The sequence below is a fragment of the Bos grunniens genome, chromosome 15, assembly GCF_055505025.1.
Source record: "Bos grunniens cultivar Pamir isolate PY7600 chromosome 15, Bosgru_T2T1.0, whole genome shotgun sequence".
Taxonomy (NCBI): domain Eukaryota; kingdom Metazoa; phylum Chordata; class Mammalia; order Artiodactyla; family Bovidae; genus Bos; species Bos grunniens.
In genome coordinates, this window is record NC_141179.1 from 74,734,455 (window position 1) to 74,759,293 (window position 24,839).

The 24,839-nt window shown below is 47.1% G+C and overlaps 1 protein-coding gene and 1 long non-coding RNA gene across 10 annotated transcripts; one reads left to right on the top strand and one right to left on the bottom strand.

The window, feature by feature from the left end:
- The first annotated feature begins 1,967 nt into the window (after nucleotides 1-1,967).
- Nucleotides 1,968-23,059, top strand: ACCS (1-aminocyclopropane-1-carboxylate synthase homolog (inactive)). Of its 9 annotated transcripts, none has more exons than XR_015142336.1 (15): nucleotides 1,968-2,494; nucleotides 3,742-4,032; nucleotides 9,390-9,449; nucleotides 11,977-12,047; nucleotides 13,245-13,314; nucleotides 14,012-14,078; nucleotides 15,994-16,091; nucleotides 16,629-16,706; nucleotides 17,437-17,537; nucleotides 18,391-18,480; nucleotides 20,172-20,217; nucleotides 20,333-20,501; nucleotides 22,218-22,360; nucleotides 22,465-22,618; nucleotides 22,761-23,059. XR_015142336.1 is itself a non-coding variant. In XM_086341238.1 (15 exons), the coding sequence occupies exons 1-15, from the start codon at nucleotides 2,165-2,167 to the stop codon at nucleotides 22,856-22,858; spliced, it is 1,839 nt and encodes a 612-aa protein (XP_086197364.1). In that variant the 5' UTR covers nucleotides 1,968-2,164; the 3' UTR covers nucleotides 22,859-23,059. The 9 variants fall into 9 exon arrangements, 7 of the variants coding, with proteins under 7 accessions (XP_086197364.1, XP_086197366.1, XP_086197365.1 ...); XR_015142337.1 differs by having other exon boundaries at nucleotides 1,968-2,276; XM_086341238.1 differs by having other exon boundaries at nucleotides 20,333-20,474.
- On the bottom strand, nucleotides 7,213-13,908 carry LOC147358479 (uncharacterized). Its single transcript, XR_015142339.1, has 3 exons — nucleotides 13,601-13,908; nucleotides 7,773-7,851; nucleotides 7,213-7,504 (listed from the first exon to the last, which is right to left on the bottom strand). It is a non-coding gene; the product is annotated as an uncharacterized LOC147358479 (long non-coding RNA).
- Nucleotides 23,060-24,839: the final 1,780 nt, after the last annotated feature.

Genomic DNA, 24,839 nt, shown 5'->3' on the forward strand with positions numbered 1-24,839 from the left:
TCAGTCACTTGGGTTTGGGATCATCCTCACTCTCTTGGGCAGCTTTGCGGCCCACCAACAAATCCTGATTCTTCAAGACTTTTTGACACCAGGCAAGTTTGTTTAGAAATAAACTTGATTAGTAGACATAGAAAGAGAATTCACTGGTTGCATGAATGAGTTCATGTGACCAGAAGAGATGACTTTCCTTCTCCTCAATATTTATGTCTCTTATTTTTCCGTTCTAATTTCATGGCCTAGAACCTCAAGTACAGAGTTGAATAAAAAACTAAGAACATTCTTGCCTTGTTCTCAATCTTAACAGGATTAAGTTCGGTCTCTCATTCATAAGTATAATGTTACTAGAAATATTTTTCATACTGCCTTTACCAGATAGAAGAATTTCCTTCAATTCCTAGTTTGCTGAAAGTTTTACCATAAATGTGTGTTCAGTTTTTACCAGATGTTTTTGCCTGTACCTTTAGAGATAATATAATTCTTTTAGTTATTAATGTGATGAAATTATATTGATTAAAACATGTTACAGCAACATCATAGCCCTGCAATAGCCCCATAGAGTCATGATACATCACCTTTTTATACATCGTTGGATTTGGCTTTGATGTTAAAATTTTTACATCTATTTTCATGAAGGATATTGTGTTATAATTTTCTTTCCTGGTATTGAAATGAATTTTTTGATCAGTTAATTTAAATGTTTATCAATTGTATTAATATTTTCCAAAGACCCAACTTTTTGTTTCATTGATTTTTTTTCCCCCATATGTTTCTCTTCTGTTTCATTTCTACTTTTTATTTCCTTTTTTAAACTTCGGGTTCAATTTGTTATTTTTCTAGCTTTTTAGTAGGGAAGATTAGACCAAAAGTTTTAAGCTGTTTTTTCTAAACGTAAGCATTTAAAAGTTACTGATTTCTCTCCAAGCATTGCTTTAGCAACATCGCATAAATTTTGATAAGCTGGGTTTTTATGATCATTCAGTTTTCTACTTTTCCTTGTGATTTCTTCAGTTCTGTCGCTCAGTTGTGTCCAACTCTATAATTTATTTAGCAAATATTTAGTTTCCAAATATTTGGGGTCCTTCAGCTATCTTTGTTAATGATTTCTAGTTTAATTCCTTTGTGATTAGAGAACAGAAACTACCAATTTCAATCCTTTGAAATTGAGACATTTTAGGGCCAAGTATACGGGGGCTTCCACCCATGGTGGCTCAAAGGTAAAGAGTCCACCTGCAGTGCAGGAGACTCGGGCTTGATCCCTGGGTTGGGAAGGTCCCCAGGAGAAGGGAATGGCAACCCACTCCAGTATTCTTGCCTGGAGAATCCCATGGACAGAGGAGCCTGGCCGGCTACAGTCTATGGGGTCACAAAGAGTTGGACACGATTGAGCCACTAACACTTCCATTCTTAGTTAATAACTTTTGACTTTTAAAAAACTGCTCTAGGTATTAATATATATACATGTATATATATGTATATATGTGTGTATGTATACATACATATGTATGTATATATGTGTATATGTATGTATATATATGTATACACACACACACACACACACACACATATACTGTACTGACGGATCCTGCTAGGTTTTTTTTTTCCATGGGAAAAGGAGACTTTTACTATTCAAGGCTCTGAGTGGGCCCGGGTCCTGGGAGGTCTAGTTCTTTTCCAAAGTCTCAGAATGTATAGGTCTAAGGTAGAGTTCAACAAGCGTTCTGTAGTACGAAAGGAGGAGGAGAAACGACAAAGTCAGGTCAATAGCTCTCTCAGTAGGATGTTTTAAGGATGCACACGCCTTAATTCCAAAAGGCTTTTCCATAGGCCCCAACAAGGCATATATTTGCCGAGTAACCCTGGTAACTGCCTTAAACTGGCTAAACTAAGGCCTGGAGCAGAGGGAGGCGCCCGCGTGTGTCGGGGCGGGGAGACCCGGTCTGGAAGGCGGTCAAGCGCGCCGAGGCCGTAGAGCGCCGCGGTGGCAGCAGGCGGCCCGCCTCTTCCTGGACCGGCTCAGGCCGCGGGCCGCCTCCCCTTCCCCGGCTTCCCCTCCGGCTTGGGCGGCCAAAGGTGGGAGCCGGTCTCGGGGAGAGAGGCTCTGGTGGGCCCCAGCCCCGCGGTGCGGCCCCTCGTGCGCCCCCTGCGCGGACGGGCCCTTGTGCGGATGCCTGGGCCCGGTTGCGCCCCGCTCAGCGGCGGTGGACGCGTCCGGGCGAGGACAGAGACCGCGCGTCCCCGGAGCCTCGGGTGCCGGCGCCTCCAGCTCCGCCGAGGAGGTGTGATACCCGCTTTGCAGAGCAGGGGGGCCCGCGGGGGCTCGGGCTCTAGGTCTCTCTGCGCAAGTCCCGGTCCTTCCGTCTCGAAGCCCTCGGCCCCAACTCTCACTTCCTCCCGGAGAGCGGGAGCCGGCTCGCGCGCGCTCGCCGTCCTGCAGGGGCCTTGCTCTCTGCCACCCGCCCTGGCCGCCCTCTCGCGGATCTCCGAGGCCGGCCACGTGGGTGTCCGGCTCTGAACTCTCCGCTGTCCAAGGCTGCGGGGAGGGGGATTAAGGGGGAGTGGGGGGTGGTGAACCGAGTTAAGGCTCAGGAGGCCCAGTCAGTTGGGGGAGGACCTAGAAATGACTTCATGGAGCAAAATTTAACCCGGGCAGCGCCCCCCCCCCCCCCCCCCCGCCGCGTTTCTGAGCCGCTGGTTGGTCCCCCATCATCAGGTGTTGTGAGGCTTGGGCATCAGGACTAGGGAAATTGGCAGGGAGTTTTATAATAACAGTTAATATAAATATAATTTACTGTACTTCGGCCATGAGTCAGGATTTATCCTAAGCCATTTACACCAACTCATATGTTTCTGTCCTCACCAGGGCTACCCTATGAGATAGTTACCGTTACACCCACGTTGCCCAAGAGGACACTGGCTTAGAAAGTGGAGTTCATACCAGAGCACAGGATCAGACCAGCCTCTCCCTGAGGCCAGAACTGCCCCAGTTTGGGATTGAAGATGGAATTCTAGGCGCTGCCCCGGGTCCCTGCACTTGCAGAGACCCCCATTTCCCTCCTCTCAGGCCTCATCCATTGTCTGCTCCAAGTCACCAAGTAATCTCATTCTGTCCTTTATTCCTGTTCACATCAGTCACCGCAAGACCCGTGGACTCCAGGCCCTTTCTGCCTGAAGTCAGAAAATTTTAACTTTTTTTTTTTTTTAATTGAGATCAGCAAGAAGGGAAAAAAGAAGCTGGTGACACGTTAGCCTGCAGAATCAAAGACTTCTCCAAACCTAAAGCAAGCAGAAGCGGCCATTAGTAGCAAATAAACCCTCTGCTTGTAAATCCTTTAGTAGCGTTGATGCCTTGAAGCGATTGCACACATGGTTACAACTAGTAGGGGACACAGGAAGTGATAACTATATAAACTTAAAGGAAGGGGAGATAGAGAGGGGGGAGGGCCCCATGCCTCCCAGTTCATTTTTTTAAAGATTTTTTTTGTATTTGATGTGGACCACTTTTTAAGCTTTTATTGAACTTTTATATTACTATTATTTTTTTTTAAGTTTTGGTTTCTTAAACCACACAGCATGTGGAATCTTAGCACCCCCACCAGAGATTGAACCCTCACCTCCCTGCTTTGGAAAGTGAAGTCTTCACTGCTGGACCTCCAGGGAAGCCCCCCCAATTCATTTTTGATGCTTGGTGCTATGAAAGGTCCTTGATCAGATCAGAGATTGAATGCTTTTGTTTTTCTGCAGATGTTCACCCTCCCTCAGAAGGAATTCAGGATGACTACCGCCTGTCCAGGTTCAGACTCCATACAGGGCCTGCCCAGTAACAAGGGAGATGGTCTGGAAAGAGAATGCTCCAGAAAACCCGACGAGAAGCTGCTGAAGTTCTATGGAGTGGGTGACCCCGCTGCCGAGCTCTCCTCCAGCAGCCCCTACCTGTCCTCTAGAGGCAGCGTCATTAAATGGTTCTGGGATTCAGCGGAGGAGGGCTACAGGACCTACCACATGGATGAATATGATGAGGACAAGAACCCCAGTGTGAGTGACACCCCCCTCCCCACTGGGACCCAAGAGAGAACTGGGGGAGGGTACCCCACCTTGAACGATAAGGCAGCACCCAGCTTGCTCTTGTCACCTTAGAGTTATGGACTTCTGACTTCCAGTGGGGTTTCCAGTGTTGCTTAGAGAGGTCCCAATATATTACCTGAATCAGAAAATGGCCCACTTATAATTAAGAGAAACTTGATTTGTGGGGGAGGAATTCAGAAACCATGGAGTGCTCTTATATGGCTTCTGATCCACAGCCCACCTATTCACCTTTAGAGCTGGGATAGAGCTAGGGTTCAGGCTGAAACTGTTTCACTTTAAAGTTGTATATTCTTAAGCTAACTACTTAAAGTCTTTGAACCTCAGTTCATTTCTATATTGGGGTAATAATACCTGCTATATTCTGTTCTGTCACAACTAAATGTTATCAGGTATATAAATTATTAGCACAGTGCTTCACATACAGCATTCGATAAGTGGTAGTTGATATTATTATTAATGTATTATTATAATAACATAATTGTTACACATTATAATAATGCAATTATTATAAATTATAATAATTATAAATGATAATCTAATCATTAAAATTATCAATAAAATTATTAATATTAAATATTATTTATAATAATTAAATTATGATAACTTATAATAATTGTATCATTATAATATGTAATAATTATGTTATTATAATATAATTAATTATAAATATTATAATAATTTATTATAACTGTTATAATTATATCAAATGATTATGATTTATTATTATAAATTATTACTAGCAATTAGTTATTATATGAATACTATAATATTATATATTATATTATATATAATTGTGTATATTATATATTATATATAATCATGTATATTATATAATAATTATATTTAATATATAATATAATTATATATTATTATATTATATTTATATAATATGATTTAATTATATAATATATATTATATTATATGTTATATTATATATAATAATATATAATTAAATGTAATCATACATTAAATATAATATTTATCTTATATAATATATAAATGATATATAATATATATATTATATATATTATAAGTTATAATGTCTCCTGCATTGCAGGCAGATGCTTTAACCTCTAAGCCACCAGGGAAGTAAGTTATAATAATTATATAATAATATATTATATATAACTATATAATATATTAATATACTATATATAATATAGTATATATAATTTATATATTATGTAAGAGAAATATTATATATTTAAGGTATGATTACATTTAATTATATATTATATATTTAATATAATATATCATATATCATTGTATATTGTATAATATAAATATCATATAATATATAATATAAATATATAATATATAATATAATATATAATATAATGCATATAATATATTATAATATATGATATACAATTTATAATATAATACATATATATTAATATATAACATAGTATATAATATATATTATGATATAATATAATATAATATAATTATGTTTATATAATTTATAATTATAATTTTGATTTATAATTATAAATATTATGATTTATTATTATTTTATAACATATATTATGATATATAATATGTAATACATATATTATGGGAGAAGGCAATGGCAACCCACTTCAGTACTCTTGCCTGGAAAATCCCATGGACGGAGGAGCCTGGTAGGCTACAGTCCATGGGGTCGCTAAGAGTTGGACACGACTGAGCGACTTCACTTTCACTTTTCACTTTCATGTATTGGAGAAGGAAATGGCAACCCACTCCTGCCTGGAGAATCCCAGGGACGGTGGAGCCTGGTGGGCTGCCATTTTTGGGGTTGCACAGAGTCAGACATGACTGAAGCAACTTAGCAGCAGCAGCAGCAGCAACATATATTATATATTAATATATTATGATTATATATAATAATTATATTATATAATATATTATTAATATATATTATACATTAATGTTATATATTTATGCAATTTATAGTTATATAATGATTGTAGTTTATTATTTATTATAGTTATATTACCATATATTATATAAGTATAACTTAATATAATATATTTATAATTATATTTATATAATTTCTAAGTATATAATTTATACTTATAATTATAATTCATAATTATATTTATATATTTTATATATTATTTATATATCATATACTATAAATATTGTATATTTAATATATGATTACATTTAATTATATAATGATTATATATTGTATTATATAATATATATAATATAGTTATATTATATAATCTATAATTATATTTATAATTTATAATTATAATTATATTTATTATATAATTATATACATTACATCATCGGAGAAGGCAATGGCACCCCACTCCAGTACTCTTGCGTGGAAAATCCCATGGATGGAGGAGCCTGGTAGGCTGCAGTCCATGGGGTTGCTAAGAGTCAGATACAACTGAGCGACTTCACTTTCACTTTTCACTTTCATGCAATGGAGAAGGAAATGGCAACCCACTCCAGTGTTCTTGGCTGGAGAATCCCAGGGACGGGGGAGCCTGGTAGGCTGCCCTCTATGGGGTCACACAGAGTCGGACACAACTGAAGTGACTTAGCAGCATATATTACATCATATAGATTATATTATATATAATACAGTATATAAAATAATACAATATTATATATTATTATATTATAATAATATATACTATATATAATACAATATATATGTAATATAATAATATATACTATATATAATACAATATATATGTAATATATATAATATATATAATAATATAATGTCTTATATTACAATATATAATATATATTACATATTATATATATGTATATGTATATATGTATGTATATGTATATATGCATGTGTATGTATATATGTATGTAATATATGTGTAATATATATTATATATAATAATTATAAATTATACATTATATATTATAATTATAAATAATAATGTATATTATATATTATATAATAAATGTATATAATATATATTATATGTTTACATATTATACAATATAGATATATATTTAATATATTAATTAATACAATTAATATTAATATATAATACACATATTAATTATATGCTACATTTTATAATATAATTATTTATGCTAATTTTTACTAGTTATTATAAATTATTACTAGTAGTACCTTCAGAGGTCAGAGAGCTGGCACAAATAAACCTTTAATAGTCTTTATTTATTGAGCATGTGCCAGGTGCTGGCACTCTTCTATATGCCAGAATTATAGCCATGAACGAAAATAAAGTTTGCCCTCATGGAGTGTATAAGTCTAATATGGGAGACGGGCAGTGAACAAACATAAATATATAAAATATGTTGTGGTTAGTGTTGTAGAGAAAAGTAAAGTAGGGTAATTAGATAGGGACTGGTGGGGTGGGCTGGGGATGTTGCTATTTAGGTGACGTGGTTGCAGAAGGCCACTTTAATATGGTGACATTGCGGCAGAGACCTGGAAAAAGAAAGAGATTGCATTGGTTATCTCTTGCTGTGTAACAAAGTGTTTCAGATCTTAGCAGTTTACAAGAAACAGATCACAGTTTCTGGAATTCAGGAATCAGGGTGGTGCTTCAGGCTGAAGATATTCTGGGAAGTTGCGATGAAGCTGGGGCTGTGGTCTCATCTGTAGACTTGGTGGGGCAGGGAAATCATCCATTTCCAGGCTCACTCACATGATTACAGAGTGGGCAGGAGGATGATCCCTTTCCAAGCTCACTCACGTGGTTATTGGCAGCCCTCAGTTCCTTCCCCCGTGGTATTCTCCATGGGGCTGCTTCATGACACAGCAGCTGGCTTCCCCTGGGTAAAGCGATCCAAGAGAGGAAGAGAGAATGAGAGATCAGGAGTGCCCAAGATGGGAGCCACTGACTGTAACCTAGTCTTGGAAGTGACATCCCATCACTTCTGCATGTTTGGTTTATTAGAAGCAGGTCACTAGGTCTACACACACTCCTACATGTTCCGCTCATTAGAAGCCAGTCACTAGGTCTATTCACACTCAAGGAGAAGGGATTATGCAAGGCCCTGCATACCAGGAGGTAGGGGGTCACTGAGGGCCATCTTGGAGGCTGCCTGTCACAGGGAGTGAGCTTTGTAGATATCTGGGGGAAAAGCATTCCAGGCAGAAGGAACAGCCAGTACAAAGTCCCCAGAGCAGTTCTAGGCACGGCAGAGGGGCTTACTGGCTGGAGGCTGGCATGAGGTCAGAAAGGAAATGGGGACAGGAATGGTACTAAATCTGTAGGGTCTCATGGGACATGGTGAGTCTTCTGATTTTAGACTAAATGGGATGGAAAGGGTTCAAAGGAAGAGCAGTGGGATCTGATTTTTCTTTTAAAAAGATGAGTTAGACTCAGACTGCTGGATGGAGGTTCAACTCAGGGAGAATGGGGATGAGGGAATGATCAGGAAAGGAAGGAGGGAAGCTATTGCAATAATGTAGACAAGAGAGACTGGTGGCTTAGCAGTGGAGGAGAACTGCTTGGACTGTGCCTGTATCTGCAGGTACAAGTGTCAGGATTCGGCGATGGATTGGTGGCAGGGAAGATCCTATAGGTTTTCTCCCTGGGGCGTGAAGAAACACTGCCTTTTATTTGTCATAAGCTGAGCCCAGTAAAGGTCTACTTTTTCATCCTTCCTCCTTCCCCATCCCCTCTAATACCTTAGGGGTCAGGAATTAGCTGTGCATGAGTTTTTTTTCAGGGAATGTATAAGGGGCAACTTGAGCTGTGCCTGCCCTCCTCCTTGTCCTATGAAAACAGTGCCTTATGGGTTTGGAATCTGGATGCTGTGTAATGTGGCATGGGTCCCCACCGCAGGGAGAATTTCCAGCAGCCCAGGGCCTCTGCTTGTTGTATATTCACCTTTCTTCCTGTTCCTGCCAGAGCACCAGTTTACTGCGTACACATTCTGGCAGCCTGTAAACTGAGCCTCTTGAGAGATTCAGGGTGTGCCTTGGGCATGTGGTGTCTTCAGGGACCTTCCCATCTTGTAGGGGAGAGAAAGCCTGTACATCAGTCTTTGTGACCTGGGATGGAAACTGACCAGTGCTCTCAAGGGGGGACAGCTAAAGCGCTTTGGGGTCCCGAAGAAGAAAAGATCCCTTGCAGGTGGGATTTTAAGGAGGGCTTCCTGGAGGAGAAGGCATTTGCACAGAGCTTTAGAAATGGGGAGATGCTATCAGGGAACCCTGTGGAGGGCAGCACTTGAGCAAAGACCAGGTGGGGTAGTGGGAAGGTCGAGACTGCAGAGCTCCACTTCGCTGCCTCGTGCGCTCCTGGAGCCTTCTGCTGGCACCCTCTGCTGTGCTTACGTGGCTCTGTACCTCTCACCTCCAGGGCATCATTAACTTGGGCACCAGTGAGAACAAACTCTGTTTTGACCTGCTATCCAGACGGGTAAGTCCCACTGCACCTCTGAGCGGCATCCCCAGCTCCGAGGGGCTGTCTTCTCTGGGATTCCCTGGAATGCTCCCCCCAGAGAGCCGGCTGCTTGCCTCAGTTGCCCCAGTCTTGGAGTCAGGAGACCCACCTCTGCCTTGGGGACCACGTTCTCTGCCATCTGGGGCGAGTTACTTCCTGACTCTGATTCTGCTGCTTCTCCTCTTCTGGCTCTTTCCCGCCTCAGCCCCTCCTGCTGGCTGGGTCCCTGCTCTCAGGGGGAGACACTCAGCGACGTGTGGTCAGTGTTTAATGACTGGCCCTGGGGCAGGAGAGGTCCTATCTGTGGCTTTTGCGGAGTCCCCCATAGTGTGCATACCCCCACTGTGGCTGATTCAGGGTCGTGCTGTGCTATCACTGCACGCAGAGCTGGGAAGAGAGGGGCACGGCACCACCACGTGGTGGCCCCCCATGCGGACACCTGGACAGGAAGAACCCCCGGAGCACAGATGGGAGCGAAGTGCAATAATGTCGACCATAAGCAGTATTGTCTGAGTACCTTTTCCCTTTTTTTTTTTTTTACTATGATTTGATTTACTATGATTTTTACTTATTTTTTTACTTTTGTTTTTACTATGATTGACTTACATAATTTCTATATAGTTTATATAATTTCAGTTTTGAAAATGACTGGTTTTTAGCACATGTTGAAAAATTGCTGAAAATGTAGTAAGCAGATTATTTTATTTATTTAAGTTGAAGTGTAATTGCTATACAGTATTATTTAAGTTATAGGTATATAACAGTGATGCACAATTAAAAAAATTTTTTTTAATTTAAAAAAAATTTTTAATTTTTTTAATTTTAGGAAAAATTTTAAAGATTATGTTCCATTTATAGCTACTATAAAATATTGACTATATTCCCCATATTGTACAGTATATCCTTGTAGCATATTTTATACCTAGTAGTTTGGACCTCTTAATCGCCTACCCTTATTTTGCCCCTTCCCCTTCACTCTCCCTACCCACGTATAGAGAGAATAATCAGATTTCTTGACTAGTGAGAGCCATCTCTAGCAAACCACGGGAACCACCTGTCTCTCGAGGCCTAGGAGTCAGAGTCTGGGGCTGTGGAGAGAGGGATACTTCACCCAAAGGAGCATGTTTCCAAAGGGGAACATCTGAGCCATGATGGGAGAGGGGTGTAGGGAGTGGACTTTAAAGCCTGTTCTACCCAAAGACATCTCCCCACCCTAAGGCAGCTCAGCGCCATCCAGTGGAAATAAAACGTGAGCCACATGTACAATTAAAATTTTTCTATTAAACAAGTACAAAGAAACTGGTAACATTCATTTTCATCATGTATTTTATGCAGTGCAACATATCTAAAATATGGCCACTTCAACATGTAATCGATATAAAAATTATTAATGAGTTGTTTTACATGTTGGTGTTGGTGTTGTTTAGTTGCTAAGTCGTGTCTGACTCTTTTGCGACCCCATGGACTGTAGCCCGCCAGGCTCCTCTGTCCATGGGATTTCCCAGGCAAGAATACTGGAGCGGGTTGCCATTTCCTTCTCCAGGGAATCTTCCCAATCCAGGGTTCAAACTCGAGAATTGGGGTGGGCCCTTTACCACAGAGCCACCTGGGTAGCCCCATATTTTACGTACTTATTTCATATAAGTCTTCAGAATCCAGTGTCTCACTTCAGGAGAGTCGCACATAAGGAGCCAGGAGCCACAGTGGCCAGTGGCCTCTGTACTGGCTAGCGTGGCTCTCAGGAGAGAGGGAGAAAGGGAGGAGGATGGAGTTATGGACACGTGGCTGATTCCCTCTATTCCATGTTGTTCCACCGCCCATGGCTCCTGCCTTTCCTCGACTTTGTGTGTGTGATGCCATGGAGTCCCTAACCCGGCACCGGGGCAGTGGAGGTGATCTGGAAATGGCCGCGTTTTCCCAAGTGTGAGGTTGAGCTGAGGCTGCAGGAGCACAGTGGCCTGAGTCCCTCCAGGACTCAGAACCAAGACCAAAATAGGGAACCCAATTCTGAGGCCTCTTCTGTCAGCCCACAGAGGAGCTGAGGGTCGAGGTCTCCTCCACCGCCTCCGCAAATCCACTGTCTGCTTTTGTTAGGTGGCGTATTGTATAAAGAGCACTGGACTAGGGCTCAGAAATTCGGTTTCATCTCAGCTCTTCCCCTTGCTAGTACTGTACCATTGCCTAGCCACCTGGCTGTTTTTGGCCACGCTGCATGGCTTGTAGGATCTTAGTTCCTGAATCAGGGATGGAATTTTGTGCCTGCTGCGTGAAAGCCAGGAGTCCTACCCACTGGACTGCCAGGGAACTCCCACACCTGACATTTTTAAGCCTCAGTTTCCTCATCTGCAGAATGGGCATGAGAATGCTGTTCCTGGCCTATCCCTGTCCCTGCCCCTGTTCTCTGGTGAGCAGCCCTTGGATTGAGAGGCCCCAGTGCTGCATGGATACGGGTGCCCGTGAGCATGTGCGGCCCTCAGCCCTGCTGTCCCCTCTCTGTCCCCAGCTGAGTCAGAGTGACATGCTGCAGGTGGAGCCGGCCCTGTTGCAGTACCCCGACTGGAGGGGACATCTGTTGTAAGTAGGACCTGTGGGCCAGTGGTTCTCACCTCCAGGGCGGTTTTGCTTCCCAGGAAACATGTGGCAACATCTGGAAACATTTTTGGTTTTTGTACCTTGGGGGAGGGGGTGCTGCTGGCTTTTACTGGGTAGAGGTCAGAGATGCTGCTAGACTTCCTACAATGCCCGGGATGGCCCCCACGGCAAAGAATGATCTGGCCCCAAACATCAACAGTGTTGGGTTGAAAAGCCTGCCCTGGGCTGAGGCCTGGTCCTGGAGAGCTGGCGGTCATGGGGTCTCATTGAGCATCTGCAGAGAACTGGTGCCTCCTGCCTGTCTCGCCCCCGCTCAGAGGCCCCCAGACTTGGTCTCTCTGAGTCTGAGGCACAGGGAGGGCCTTCATGCCAGAGGTCTTTGTTCCCAGTTTCTCAGTAGCTTTAGAGGAGCCAGAATCAGCTTGGGGACTCCTGTTGCTGTAAGATGGGAGATGATAAATGAAACTAATAAGCCTTTATATTTGTGGGGCACTTACTAGGGCCCAGATGCAGTCCTAAGGATTTAGTACTGGAGCAGGACTTGATTCCAAGGGTAATTCCAAGGCGCCCGCTCTTGTAATAATGAGGATGGTGGCCCTAGAGTCAGACCACTGGGCTTGAGCGTGGACTCTGCCGCTAATCGGCACATGACCTAATCCCTTCAAGCCTCGGTTTCTTTGTCTGTAAAATGGGAATAGTAGTAGTTGTGTTATAGATAAGAGTTTTATGAAGATTAAGGAAAATTCTCTAACACCTGCATAAGGTAAATGCTTGTAAATGTTAGCGATAACTATGATAATAGTTATTGTTATAATAATTATGTTGTTATACATTATATATTTTATTATGATAATGTGTTAGTATTATTATTATTACTATTAGCTAGATCTACATAGAGAGTGTTACTTGTGATATTCCTACAGTCTGCTGATTAGGTAGGTTGCGTGTCCTACAACTACTGGAATGAAAGTTTCCATGTATGTGGATAGTGTTGGGGCCAAGGAGGGAGGTGGGGGCCAAGGAATGGAGACAAATACTGATTGTATTCCCCTCATGGGAAGCAGAGAAGGGTGATGGCAGCTGCCTGAAGATGCGCCAGAGGAGCTTTGGGATGGAAGGGGTGGGGGAGGAGTTCAAGCCCCACTGACAATCACTGCTGTCTGTCTGTCTGATTTCCAGCCTCCGGGAGGAAGTGGCCAGGTTCCTGTCTTTCTACTGCAGAAGCCCCGCACCCCTTAAACCGGAGAATGTGAGTTACTCCCCTTCTCTGCTCTTTCCTCCTCTTCTGCTCCCTACCCAACTTCTGGCTGACCAGGGGTACGATGGGGTCACTTAGTTTTGATATGGAAATTAGGAAGACGCCCCTCCCTTCTTCCCCCTCACCCTAGATATTTAGAGTTTGGGTATAATTTCTGCAGGACTTCCCAGGTGGCTCAGTGGTCACGAACCTGCCTGCCAGGCAGGAGACGCTTCCAGATCCCTGGGTCAGGAGGATCCCCTGAGGAGGGCATGGCAACCCACTCCAGTGTTCTTACCTGGAGAACGCCATGGACAGAGAAGCTTGGTGGGCTGTAATCCATGGAGTCACAAAGAAGTCAGATGTGACTTAGCGACTAAACAGCGGCAACAGCGTAATTTCTGCCCTGCTCTGCTCTGTGGCCCCTCTTTGCCTCCACGCCTTCGGGCCGGGCTCTCTGAGTGACCAGCTCCCTCTTGCTTGCTCAGCGGATCTGGAACAGAGTCCCCACGAGTGAGCCACACAAATGGATTCGGCTGTTAGTCAGGAGGGGCCTGCGGGGACCCCCGTGGCTTTGCTGTGACAGTGCCCAGGTGGGCCCCCCGAGTTGCAGCCTGGCCCTGCCTCTGCGCCCCCCGGGATCCAGGCTGCAGGCCCGTGCTCCCTTCCGCACAGATTCATCTTGGTCCCGTGGACGTGTCGCCCTCAGGTGGTTGTTCTGAACGGCTGTGCCTCTCTCTTCTCTGCTCTGGCCACGGTGCTGTGTGAGGCGGGAGGTGAGTAGACCTTGGCCCTGGGCCTGCAGCTCCCCCACCCCAACCCTGCCCCCCGACCCCAGCTGCTGGGCCTGGAGGGCTGCATCAGATGCTTTTGCCCTAATAGACCGTTAGACCACCGCGGGGGGCTGAGCCCTGACAAGACAGCACAGGTTGGCAGTTCCAGGGGAAATCAAGGTGGTGCCAGGCTTCTGGGCTCTGCCTCTGTGACGACCTTGGCTTTTGCTCGTGCTCACTGATGGTACCCACAGCCTCACGTCACAGCGTGTCCTAAAGCAGGAAGAGAGGGAGGCTGGGCTTTGCCCATCTCTTTTTTGAGGGGAGGGAGGAAATGGGCCTGCTCTTTTCCAGGAGAGTCCCTTTCATCTTTCTGGCCAGAACGGACTCACAGACCCATTCCCAAAGCAGTCCCTGGCAAAGCGTAGGAGAACCCTGGTTGGTTTAAGCTAAACTTGCTTCATCCCAGGGGCTGGGGGAAGGTCCACTTTCCTTGGATTTCTTGCTGGTCATAGCTGAAAAATCTGTGTGCTCTCTTAGGAATGGATGTCTACTGGCTAGCCAGTGGCGCCTACTGCAAGAGCCATGGTCATTTCAAGGACACGTTGTCTGTAGTCGTGGTCAGGGTTGTTGGCTGCCAGGAACAGAGGCCCGCTCACACGAGCTTAACTTCTAAACTACTATTAGTAACTTTTATTGACCACATACTATGTTTTAGGCACTGGTCTAAGGCTAGGCAGTCTGTCATTTAATCCCCACTATAACTTCAATGAGATAGGTTCTGGGCTTATTCCCATTTAACAGATGAGGAGATTAAGTCCCAAGGGGTTGAGTTACTTCTCAGAATCACACACAGAGCTGTAATATTTTGAACCTAAAAGGAAGATTCATCGCAAGGATGTAACAGGCAGTTTCCTACCCATCCGAGAACGATCAAGAGTGGGAGAAGCACACACTCTCTGTCTGTCCCTGACGTGCGCGGTCCCCCTCCCTCCTCTTCTGGACCATCCTCAACTCTGTAGGGCCCCGGGTTGTTGACCCAGCTCTGACTCCATGACCTCTGCATTCAAGTGCTCATTCTCATCTCACAAGGGTCTTTGCTTTTTGGAGCAAAGTCTTGAGATTCAGAGAACGTGATGGGTGTCTGGCCAGCCGGTGCATTGGCTCCGGGGGTCATTTGTCTACCTTTGGTCCAATCCCTGTGGTCAGCAGAGGGGACATGTAGGACAAAGGCCACTCCTTCCAGACCTGGGAGTTGTGGGAGGGGGTTGTGCTGAAGGAAAGGCTGGGGAGCTCAGCCTGACCGATGTGACTGCTGCAGAACTGGGGCAGTGCCTTCACCTCTGCGTTAGAGCAGACCTTGGACATCATCTCATCAAGCCCCGTCCACAGCGAGAGTCTTCTGCGTGACACCCCTCCCACCTAGTGGTCTCAGCCTTTGGTTCAGTGTCCCCATTCCTCCAGAAGCAGCACGTCCTGTCTCTGGGCAGCTCTAGCCACTGTCAAGTTTTTCCGTTTGTCAAACCCAGATCATCGCCCTGCAGTTTCGACTCCTGGTTCCAAGTCTGTCCTCAGAGTGACCGAGCATGTCCTGTGCTTCTGAGGGACCTAAGCTTCAGTTTGCTCATCAGTAAAGTTAAGATAATAGCAGAGTGGCTGTGATGGTCAAACAAGATTAAAAAGTATTTAGCACAGATCCCCACACATAGTAAGTGCTCAATAAAGGTTAGCTACTAATTATTGGAAAAGGGACTGATCTCAGTGGATCCAAGCTTTAGGAAGAGTTTTGGGAGCTGAAAGAGAGGAAGCATACTCCCCGAGGACACTGAAGGCTTAGAGAGGCGTGGGGGGTCAGTGGATGGGGGCTCTGGGCATCCTGGCCAGAGGGTGACAGGCCCTGGCTCACTCCTGCCCCCAGAGGCTTTCCTGATCCCTGCCCCTTACTATGGAGCCATCACACAGCACGTGTATCTCTATGGCAACGTCCGACTGGTCTGTGTCTATCTGGACAGTGAGGTAAGAGTTTCTGGGACCCCCGGTGGGCCTGGACCTTCCTATAGGCCAGGATGTTCCTGCTTCTGAATTTGACAGTGGTCATGAGAGGAAGTCCATGCTGCAGGCTCTGGGATTATGGCCAGAAGGAGAATGGGGTCTCCCATTGGCCATGGCTGCCCTTGCCTGGGTGCCCTGGGGACATTTGATCTTTCAGCTCTGAGATCCCTAGGGTCTATGTAGAAGCCAAGGGCATCCCAGGGAGACCACACAGAAATGGTGGGGTGAGAACAGGGCAGAGCAGACCTCCACATGGAAGCTCAGGGACCCCAGTCAGAGGACCTCAGGGGGCTTTTCTCCAAACCTAAGAGCTGTGAGGCTGTCCCTGACCTGATGTGATGTGTGGGTAGCAGTTAGAAGGGAGTGACCCCTCACATCCTGTGTTTTCTGAGATTGTCCTAAGAGGAGGCTGGAGATGACAGTGGGGAGGTGAGACCCCAGCCTGCAGGTCCGGAGCGAGGTGACTGAATCTGGCTGGTGGTTTTTGTGGATCTTTTTCAGGTCACTGGGCTGGAAACACGCCCCTTCCAGCTCACAGTGGAGAAGCTGGAGATGGCCCTGCAAGGAGCTAATTCTGAGGTCTGGGGATCAAATTAAACCCAAGGCTGGAAGTGGGTGGCTCTGAGCAGGGCAGGGACCCCCTTCCTGTGGACCGATCTCCTAAGGAGAAGGGTTGAAACTCTATATTGGAGATGGGGATAGGGTGGTAGCATGGAACCATTCTGAGGGTCAAGAAGGAGCCTGCCCATAGAGGTCTTCCCACTAGAGAAAATCCCTGAGACTCTCAGTGTACAAAGAATCAACCAGGGAGCTTGATTAAAAACACTGCCCCCCACTCAGCCTGGGTCAAGCATGGAACTTGTAAGTCTGTGGTTCAACGATCTCTCTGGTGATTTGAATAGGTAGCCCCCTCGCTCTGAGGGGATCCTGAAGAATGGCAGAGACCAGTGGTTCCTGTCCAGTCCACTTTTCAGAAATCTATCAATCTATCTTTTTTTTTTTAACCTTGGTCATAGAAGTCATACATGACCACTGTGGGAATTTTAAAAGCACAACCTCCCACCCATATTTCTACCAACAAAGGCAACTTCTACTGGTGTTTGGACATATTTCCCTCTGAGCTTTGGTCTCTGCATTTGTTTTCTTTTATATCTGATACGATGCTGCAGATATGATTCTTTGCCCTTCTTCATTTCATGTTGAGTGGTGAACAGATTTCCCCGGGATCCTGCCCAGTGCCCGGCCTGTCCGGTGGGACTCTGTGGCCTTGGGGAGGAGCTGAGGGTCTCCTGCCCTACTGATGTTTCAGGGTGTGAAGGTCAAAGGCCTCATCCTCATCAACCCCCAGAATCCTCTGGGTGACATCTATTCCCCAGGGGAGCTGCAGGAGTACCTGGAGTTTGCCAAGAGGTGAGGTGCCCCACACTCATCCCACGAAGCCTGTGACAGGTTAGGGTTCTGATGTGAGCTTTGGTGTGGTGCCTGCTGCCCTCTTGGCCCCACTGTAAGTTTCTACCTGCTTCTACCCTTCCTGGCAGGAGAGTCGGGGGTGGGGGCGGGGAGCAGTGCTCTGGTGGGATGCTAGCTCTTTCTTTTTTGAAACAACAACGGTCGTTTGTTGCCCGTTCTAGGGGCCAGGCCCCTGCTAGCCCCTCACGCTCTCGCTTGTGTAATCCTTGCAGCAGTGCTAAGAGGTGCAGATATTGTCTTTATCCCAGTGACTGAGCCTCAGAGTGAGGGGCGGAGCCAGCTGTGAATCTGGGTCTGTCTGTACTTAACTAGGTGTGAGTGTTAGTCATTCAGTTGTTTCTGACTCTCTGCAATCCCATGGACTATAAGCGCCCCCGGCTCCTCTGTCCATGGAATTCTCCAGGCAAGAATACTGAAGTGGGTTGCCATTTCCTTCTCCAGGCGATCTTCCCAACCCGGGGATCGAACATGGGTCTCCTGCATTGCAGGCAGGTTCTTTACCGTCTGAGACACTTAACTGCCTCACACCTAACTGTGTCCCTTCTGTAGAGGTGCCTGAGGGCTCTGCCTTCCCCCACAGTGCTTCAAAAGCCCCAGTGTCATCTCTGTTTGAAAAAAAAAAAAAAGAAGAAGATGGATATTCTTGGAAAAAGCAAGTTCGGTAGCCCTGGGCTAGACTGTGGTCCTTCTGGATTTCTGACTCACTGCCATCCCACCCTGGGGGGGCGCATTTAACCAGCAAACCAAGCTCTCTCCCCGCCGCCCCCCCCCCTCACCCGCACCTGCCCTCCAGGCATGAGCTGCACGTGATGGTGGACGAGGTCTACATGCTGTCCGTGTTTGAGGAGTCCGCTGGGTACCGCAGTGTCCTGAGCCTGGAAAGGTGAGCTGACTCTTTCGGCCCCGCCCCCGCAGGGCAATTCCTCTGCCTTCCCCCTAATCCTGCAGTCCTCAGATCCCCCAGCGAGAAGGGAGGTGGGGCCAGTCGCTGGTTTTTAAACTGTTCTGTGGGGTTTCTGAAAGCTCCAAGGAAGAGTCTTAGGATTCCATGAGGGAGGGTTGGGAGGGTGGGAAATGGGCCTCTCTGCTGTTGCCTTCATCTCCAGAGTCCCTCCATTTTCATTCATTCCTTCAGCAAATACTCCTGGGGCCCCCTGCGTGTGCCAAGCCCTGCCAGCTATCCGAGCTTTTTTGTGTTAGATGCAGTTTGAGTCAAGTTAGACTTATTCTTGAGTCAGGCATGTGTAGGCAGAGCACCTGTGGGAATACTTGGAGCAGATCACCTGTCAAGCCTGCGCATCCGGCATTCAGGGATTCTGACGGCTCCATGTTTGTTTAGACTTTCAGCCCTGCTGAGTCCTTTTGTGTCTGGGAGAGGGACCCCTTCCAGGGCCCGAGAGCGGGCTCATGCCTAGCACTTGGAAGTGAATTGTCCGAGGAGACACGCACGCTGACAAAGCAAGAAACTTAATTGAGAAGGGGTGCCTGGGAGGAGAACAGCAGGGGATAGGGACCCAGGAGAACCGCTTTGCCACGTGGCTCGATATCTTGGGTTTTATGGTGATGGGGTTAGCTTTCTGGGTTCTCTCTGGCCAGTCATCTTGCTTGTGCCCGTTTTTGGTTCAATTCAAGGTCCTCCCTGGCAGCACGAGCATCTCTCAATCAAGATGATCTCCAGCGTGAGGGCTTCTGGGAGGCTGGAAGGACACATTATGGGCTGGTGTTTCCTCCCTCCTTTCAGCCGCTCCTGGATTCTTCTGGCAGGCAGTAGCTTGTCAGTTCCGTGTCCTTCATCAGGACCTCTCTCTTGCTGTGAGATAACTCACACCAGTGGCTATTATCCTGCCTGGCTAGGGTGGTTTCAGTCAATGGTCCCTTAACACTTTCCTTTGCTCTATTCAGCCAGTCCTCACAAGGCTCTGCCAAGCGGATGGCACATGGTTAGGAGACTGGGACTCGGAGAGACAGGGACTTGCTACCTACTGTGGGCCGGACACTGTGCTGTGCTGGAGATATGTCAGTGAACAAGAGAGACACAGGCCCTTCTTATGTGGATCTTATATTTCTACAAGCTTTAGCAACTAGATACACAGCTAATCATTTGATGATTACAAAGGAGGTGTCTGCGGAGACAGCAGAGGATCGGCTTGGGGTACCCAGTTGGCCTGGTCTACAGGGAGGTGGTCAGATGAGGTCTGTGAGGAAGTGATGCTTGAAGTATGCTCTGCATCAGAGGTTGGCAATATTTTTGGATCAGATGGCAAATATTTTAAGCTTTACGGGTCATATGGTTGTTCACTCAACTCTGGCATTATAGCGTAAAAACAGCCCTGGATGGTATGTACGTGAAAGAGTGTGGCTGTCCCCCATAAAGCTTCAATTCCAAGAACAGACAGCAGGATGGATTTGGCCTGTGGGTTGCAGTTGGCTGACTCCTGCTGTAAGGCATGTAGAGGAATTAGTGATTCAGGAGATGAAACCGGGTTTGTCCATCCATCTCGTCATTTGACCAACCCATCCTGTGAGTGCCCGCGGGTCTGTGTTGCCTCTGTTCTCACGCTGTGCTCTCTGCAGGCTGCCTGACCCCCAGAGGACCCACGTGATGTGGGCGACCAGCAAGGTGGGTTCCTGGCTGGCCTTGGGGGTGTCAGGGAGGTGGGAGGGCAGAGAGGTGGGTATAGCTGGCTTCCTCCAGGAGGGCTGGCCACACCACCCACGGTGCCTGTCTCCTGCAGGACTTCGGGATGTCTGGGCTCCGCTTCGGCACGCTGTACACGGAAAACCGGGCCGTGGCCACGGCGGTGGCCTCCCTGTGCCGCTATCACGGCCTCAGTGGCCTGGTCCAGTACCAGATGGCACAGCTGCTCCGGGACCGTGGTGACTGCCTGGGCCTGGCCCCTTGAGGTTGTGGGAGGGACTGGCCAGGGGTTGTGGATACTTCTCCCACGAGATGAATTTAGGGTGGTGTTTGAGAGTGCTGGCTCCGAGCCCAGACTGGGTTCATGCCCCACTCCGTCACTTCCTGACTACGTGGCCTATTCCTTCACCTCCCAGAGCCTCAGTTTCTTATCCGCAAAACAGGGATCATCATGGACTCTGTCTTGTAGGGATGGTGGAATTTGTCATTCAATTAGAATGGCACCTGGCATATAGCAGGCACTTAATCAATGTGGATTCATTATTCTTAGCTGTGAGCCCTGGGAAAAGAGCAGACACTATGATGGGAAAATTGTTATAATGGAAGTATCTCTCTCTATGCAGATCGGTTCTGTTCCTGGGTTCAGAGAGTGAGTTTAGATAGAAAGGTTACCTGTAATCGCCACCACTCACTGAGCCCTGCAAGATGCTCTCGATGCATCATCTCATTTGCCCCTCCCCAGAATCCTCGGAAGCAGGTGTACCTGTAATTTCCTCATTGGTTTATAGATGAGGAAAATGAGGACCAGGTACTACACACCTGTGGTAGTAGCTAAATTTAAAAAGATAGTGAGAGTATCAAGTATTGGTGAGGACGCAGAGCAGCTGGAACTCACATGCTGTTGCGGGAATGTAAGATGGAACGGTCACCTTGGAAAACAGCTGGGCAGTTCTTTATAAAGTTCGCACACGCTTACCAAATGGCCCAGCAACCCCACTCTGAGATATTTGCCCTTGCGTGTGTGCTAAGTCGCTTTGGTCGTGCCCAGCTCTTTGTAACCCCATGGACTGTAGCCCGCCAGGCTCCTCTGTTCATGGGGTTCTCCAGGCAAGAGTAGTGGAGTGGGTTGCCATGCCCTCTCCAGGGGATCTTCCCGGCCCAGGGAGATCTTTGCCCTCATGGTCACACAAAAACCTCTCCATGAACGTGAACAGCTGCTTTATTCATCATCACCCCGAACTGGAAACAACCCGAGCGTCCTTCTGCAGATGAATGGAGAAGCAAACTGTGGTTCACCCACACGGTGGGATACTGTGCTGCTCTAATGCCCATGATGACCCAGCACAAGGGCATTGTGCTGAGTGAAAGGAACCGGTCTCAAAAAATTACATTACTGTATGATTCCACTTACGTAATGTTCTGGAAAAGGCAAAAACTACAGTGATGGAGAATAGACCAGCAGTTGTAGGAAAGGGGGTGATGTGACTTCAGACAGCATGAGGGTGTTCTCTGGGGTCAGGGAACTGTTCAGTAGCCTGCCTGTGTGTGTGTGTGGAGGGGGTTTGGTTTACACAAATATACGTATATATTACAGTTCATTGAATTGGACACCGAAAACAAAGGTCAGTTAAAAAATGGGGAGGATCAGGGAGGTGAAGTTGTCCAAGGCCCTATAACTCGTCAGTGGCCACACTGAGATCTGGGCCTCGGCTGGGTGACTCGGAAGTGTCACTGTAATGGGTGCACCTCTGGTGAGAGTCTGGGTCCTGAGGGACTTTGTGTCTGGGGGCTCCTGAACGGCCGAGTACCTGGATTTAAGGTGCTTTTCACTGACTGTTCCTATCACCCCCAATCAGCCAGCGGAGTGGGGCTCACCCAGTCTGGGCAGCTCAGGGCCTTTTTCCCTTCAGTGCTCCGGCTCTCGGGACACAGTGGAGGGTTGATGGGAGGTTGATCTTCTGGCTTCTGTTTCACCCACGCAGACTGGATCAACCAAGTGTATCTGCCGGAAAACCACGCCCGGCTCAAGGCTGCCCACACCTATGTCTCTGAGGACCTCCGGGCCCTGGGTATCCCCTTTGTGAGCCGTGGGGCCGGCTTCTTCATCTGGGTCGACTTGAGGAAGGTGATGCAGGTGGAAATGCAGGTTGTGGGGTGGTGGGGGGGGGGCGGTGGTGAGAAAGCTCCCTCCAGCAGGCGAGCATCCCGAGTTCCTTTCACCCCTCCCAGTACCTGCCCAAGGCCACCTTTGAGGAGGAGGTGCTGCTCTGGCGTCGGTTTTTGGAGAACAAGGTGCTGCTGTCCTTTGGCAAAGCCTTTGAGTGCAAAGAGCCCGGCTGGTTCCGCTTGGTCTTCTCGGACAAGACCCACCGGCTTCGCCTGGGTTAGTGGTCTCGGCTCCTGACCGCGCCCTTCAGCCCACCCTCCTGCTTCTGGCCCCGCTGGGGCCCCAGCAGCCTGAGCTGGTTGGTCCGCACCCACCCAGCATCCATGCTGACCCTCACTTGCCCCTTCCCACCTCCCAGGGATGCAGAGGGTCCGACAGGTACTTGAGGGCCAACCCCAGCTGGCAGACGGCGCCCCTCCCCACCAGATCCAGGAGCCACGAGGCCCCCACAGGTGAGCTGGTCACTGCCTCTTGGCCACAGGGCCCCGCAGCCACTGTGAAGACTGATGCTGGACAAGCCATTTGCCAGGCAGATACCCTTCTCGGCCTTGCCCTTGAAGAAGATTCCTTGCTCCTTGCTCTCCCGGGGGCAGCAAGATGCGCCTTAAGTTGTGGTCCACCCCCTCTCTCCTGCTATTAAAACAGAACAGTGAGAAACCAGAAGCCTCTGCTGTGAGTCATTTACGGAACGGCGGAGGAGTCGTGACTGCTCCTCACGCAGCCCTCGGCACCCCCAGGACCTGAAAACAAACAACCTGTGCCTCCTTCTGATGGCGCCTTCAGTCTTCCGTCTTTATTGCCAGGGAAACAAATCAAAGGAACAGCACGTGTCAGGGAGAGCACGCCCCCCAAGAGAGAAAAGAGTGATAATTTCCAAAGTACAAGGAGAAAGGAATTAAATTGTTATGTTCAGTTCTCCTCCCCGCACGTAGGATGTGGGCGGCCAGCACACCTGGGACCCGGGGCGTGGGACCAGCCTCCACGTGGGATGAAGTGCACCAGCCCCTGGTGGGAGCCGGGCAGGGCGTCTCTGTCTCCAGGGTTCGGTCTTCCTGGCAAGGAGCTCCCTTTACTCTTGATCCTGCGCCAGAGTGACCTTGCCGTGACTGCAGGGAGATCAGGGGCCCTGAACTGCTCAGGGGACAAGCTGTCCCAGGCTGGCCTTTCCCCTCTAACCATGAAAGGGCCACCCACCCCATCCCCAGGGATGCTTTTGTTCAGAGCCCAAAGGAGCTTTCTGAACTGGCCTTAAAGCTGTATGCTTCAGGCCCCTTCTCTGGTGCTGGCGCTCCTGTTTGGAAAAGCTGTGTCTTTCCTTGTTCCTCTGTAAAGAGCATGTTGGTGAAATCAGCGTTTACTTTCTATAAACCGTGCTCTGTGGGTTAGGATTTTTCCTCTTTCTGCCTTTCACTGATCGATTCCTCTGCCCTGTCTTTTTGTGAATGCCTTGTATGCCTGGGATACCACGTGGGGTGATTTACAGGCAGCATTCCTAACTCTAACCACACTGGTAAGCTGGCATTATCACCCCCCATTTTAGAGATGAGGAAAGTGAAGTCGCTCAGTTGTGTCTGACTCTTTGCAATCCCATGGACTATAGCCTGCAAGGCTCCTCTGTCCATGGGATTTTCCCAGGCAACTGGAGTGGGTTGCCATTTCCTTCTCCAGGGGATCTTCCTGACCCAGGGATCAAACCCAGGTCTCCTGCATTACAGGCACTCTTTACCATCTGAGCCACCAGGGAAGCTGGAGATGAGGAAACCGAGCCCTAAATAGATGAAATGATGTTCCCAAAGTCACATACGGACAAAAACAGCAGAACCAGGATTCCAAGTCAGGTTGTGTGTGTGCTAAGGTGCTTCAGTTGTGTCTGACTCTGTGATCCTTCCTATAGACTGTAGCCCATCTGGCTCCTCTGTCCATGGGATTCTCCAGGCAGGAATACTGAAGTGGGCTGCCATTTCATCCTCCAGGGGATCTTCCCAACCCAGGGATGGAACTTGAGTCTCTTACATCTCCTGCATTGGCAGGCAGGTTCTTTACCCCTGGAAACTGTGTTTTGAAAAGTCATGACAACCCCAGTTTGGATGAAGGCCAGGTCAAACAGAATTTCCAGTTCTGATGTGAACATTTCTAACAACATTTCTAAGCCTACATGACTCTCATCAGGATATTTAAGGTTTGACATCATGTTTTCTCAGACTCCACCACCCTAAGTCAAAATGTAGGGCCTTCGTTTTTGCTTAGAGAGTCTGAAAAAGAATTCAAAAGAAACTAAGACTGGTAATTGCCTATAGGGTAGGGGAATTGGGAGGATGGGAAAAAAAAACAGTGAGAAGCTTTTTTTCTTTCACTTGGTTTGGTTTTCCTGGGTTTGTCTTTAATGCTTTTTGTTTTTAAAACCATATGAAAGTTGTACACAGTAAACAAAACAAAA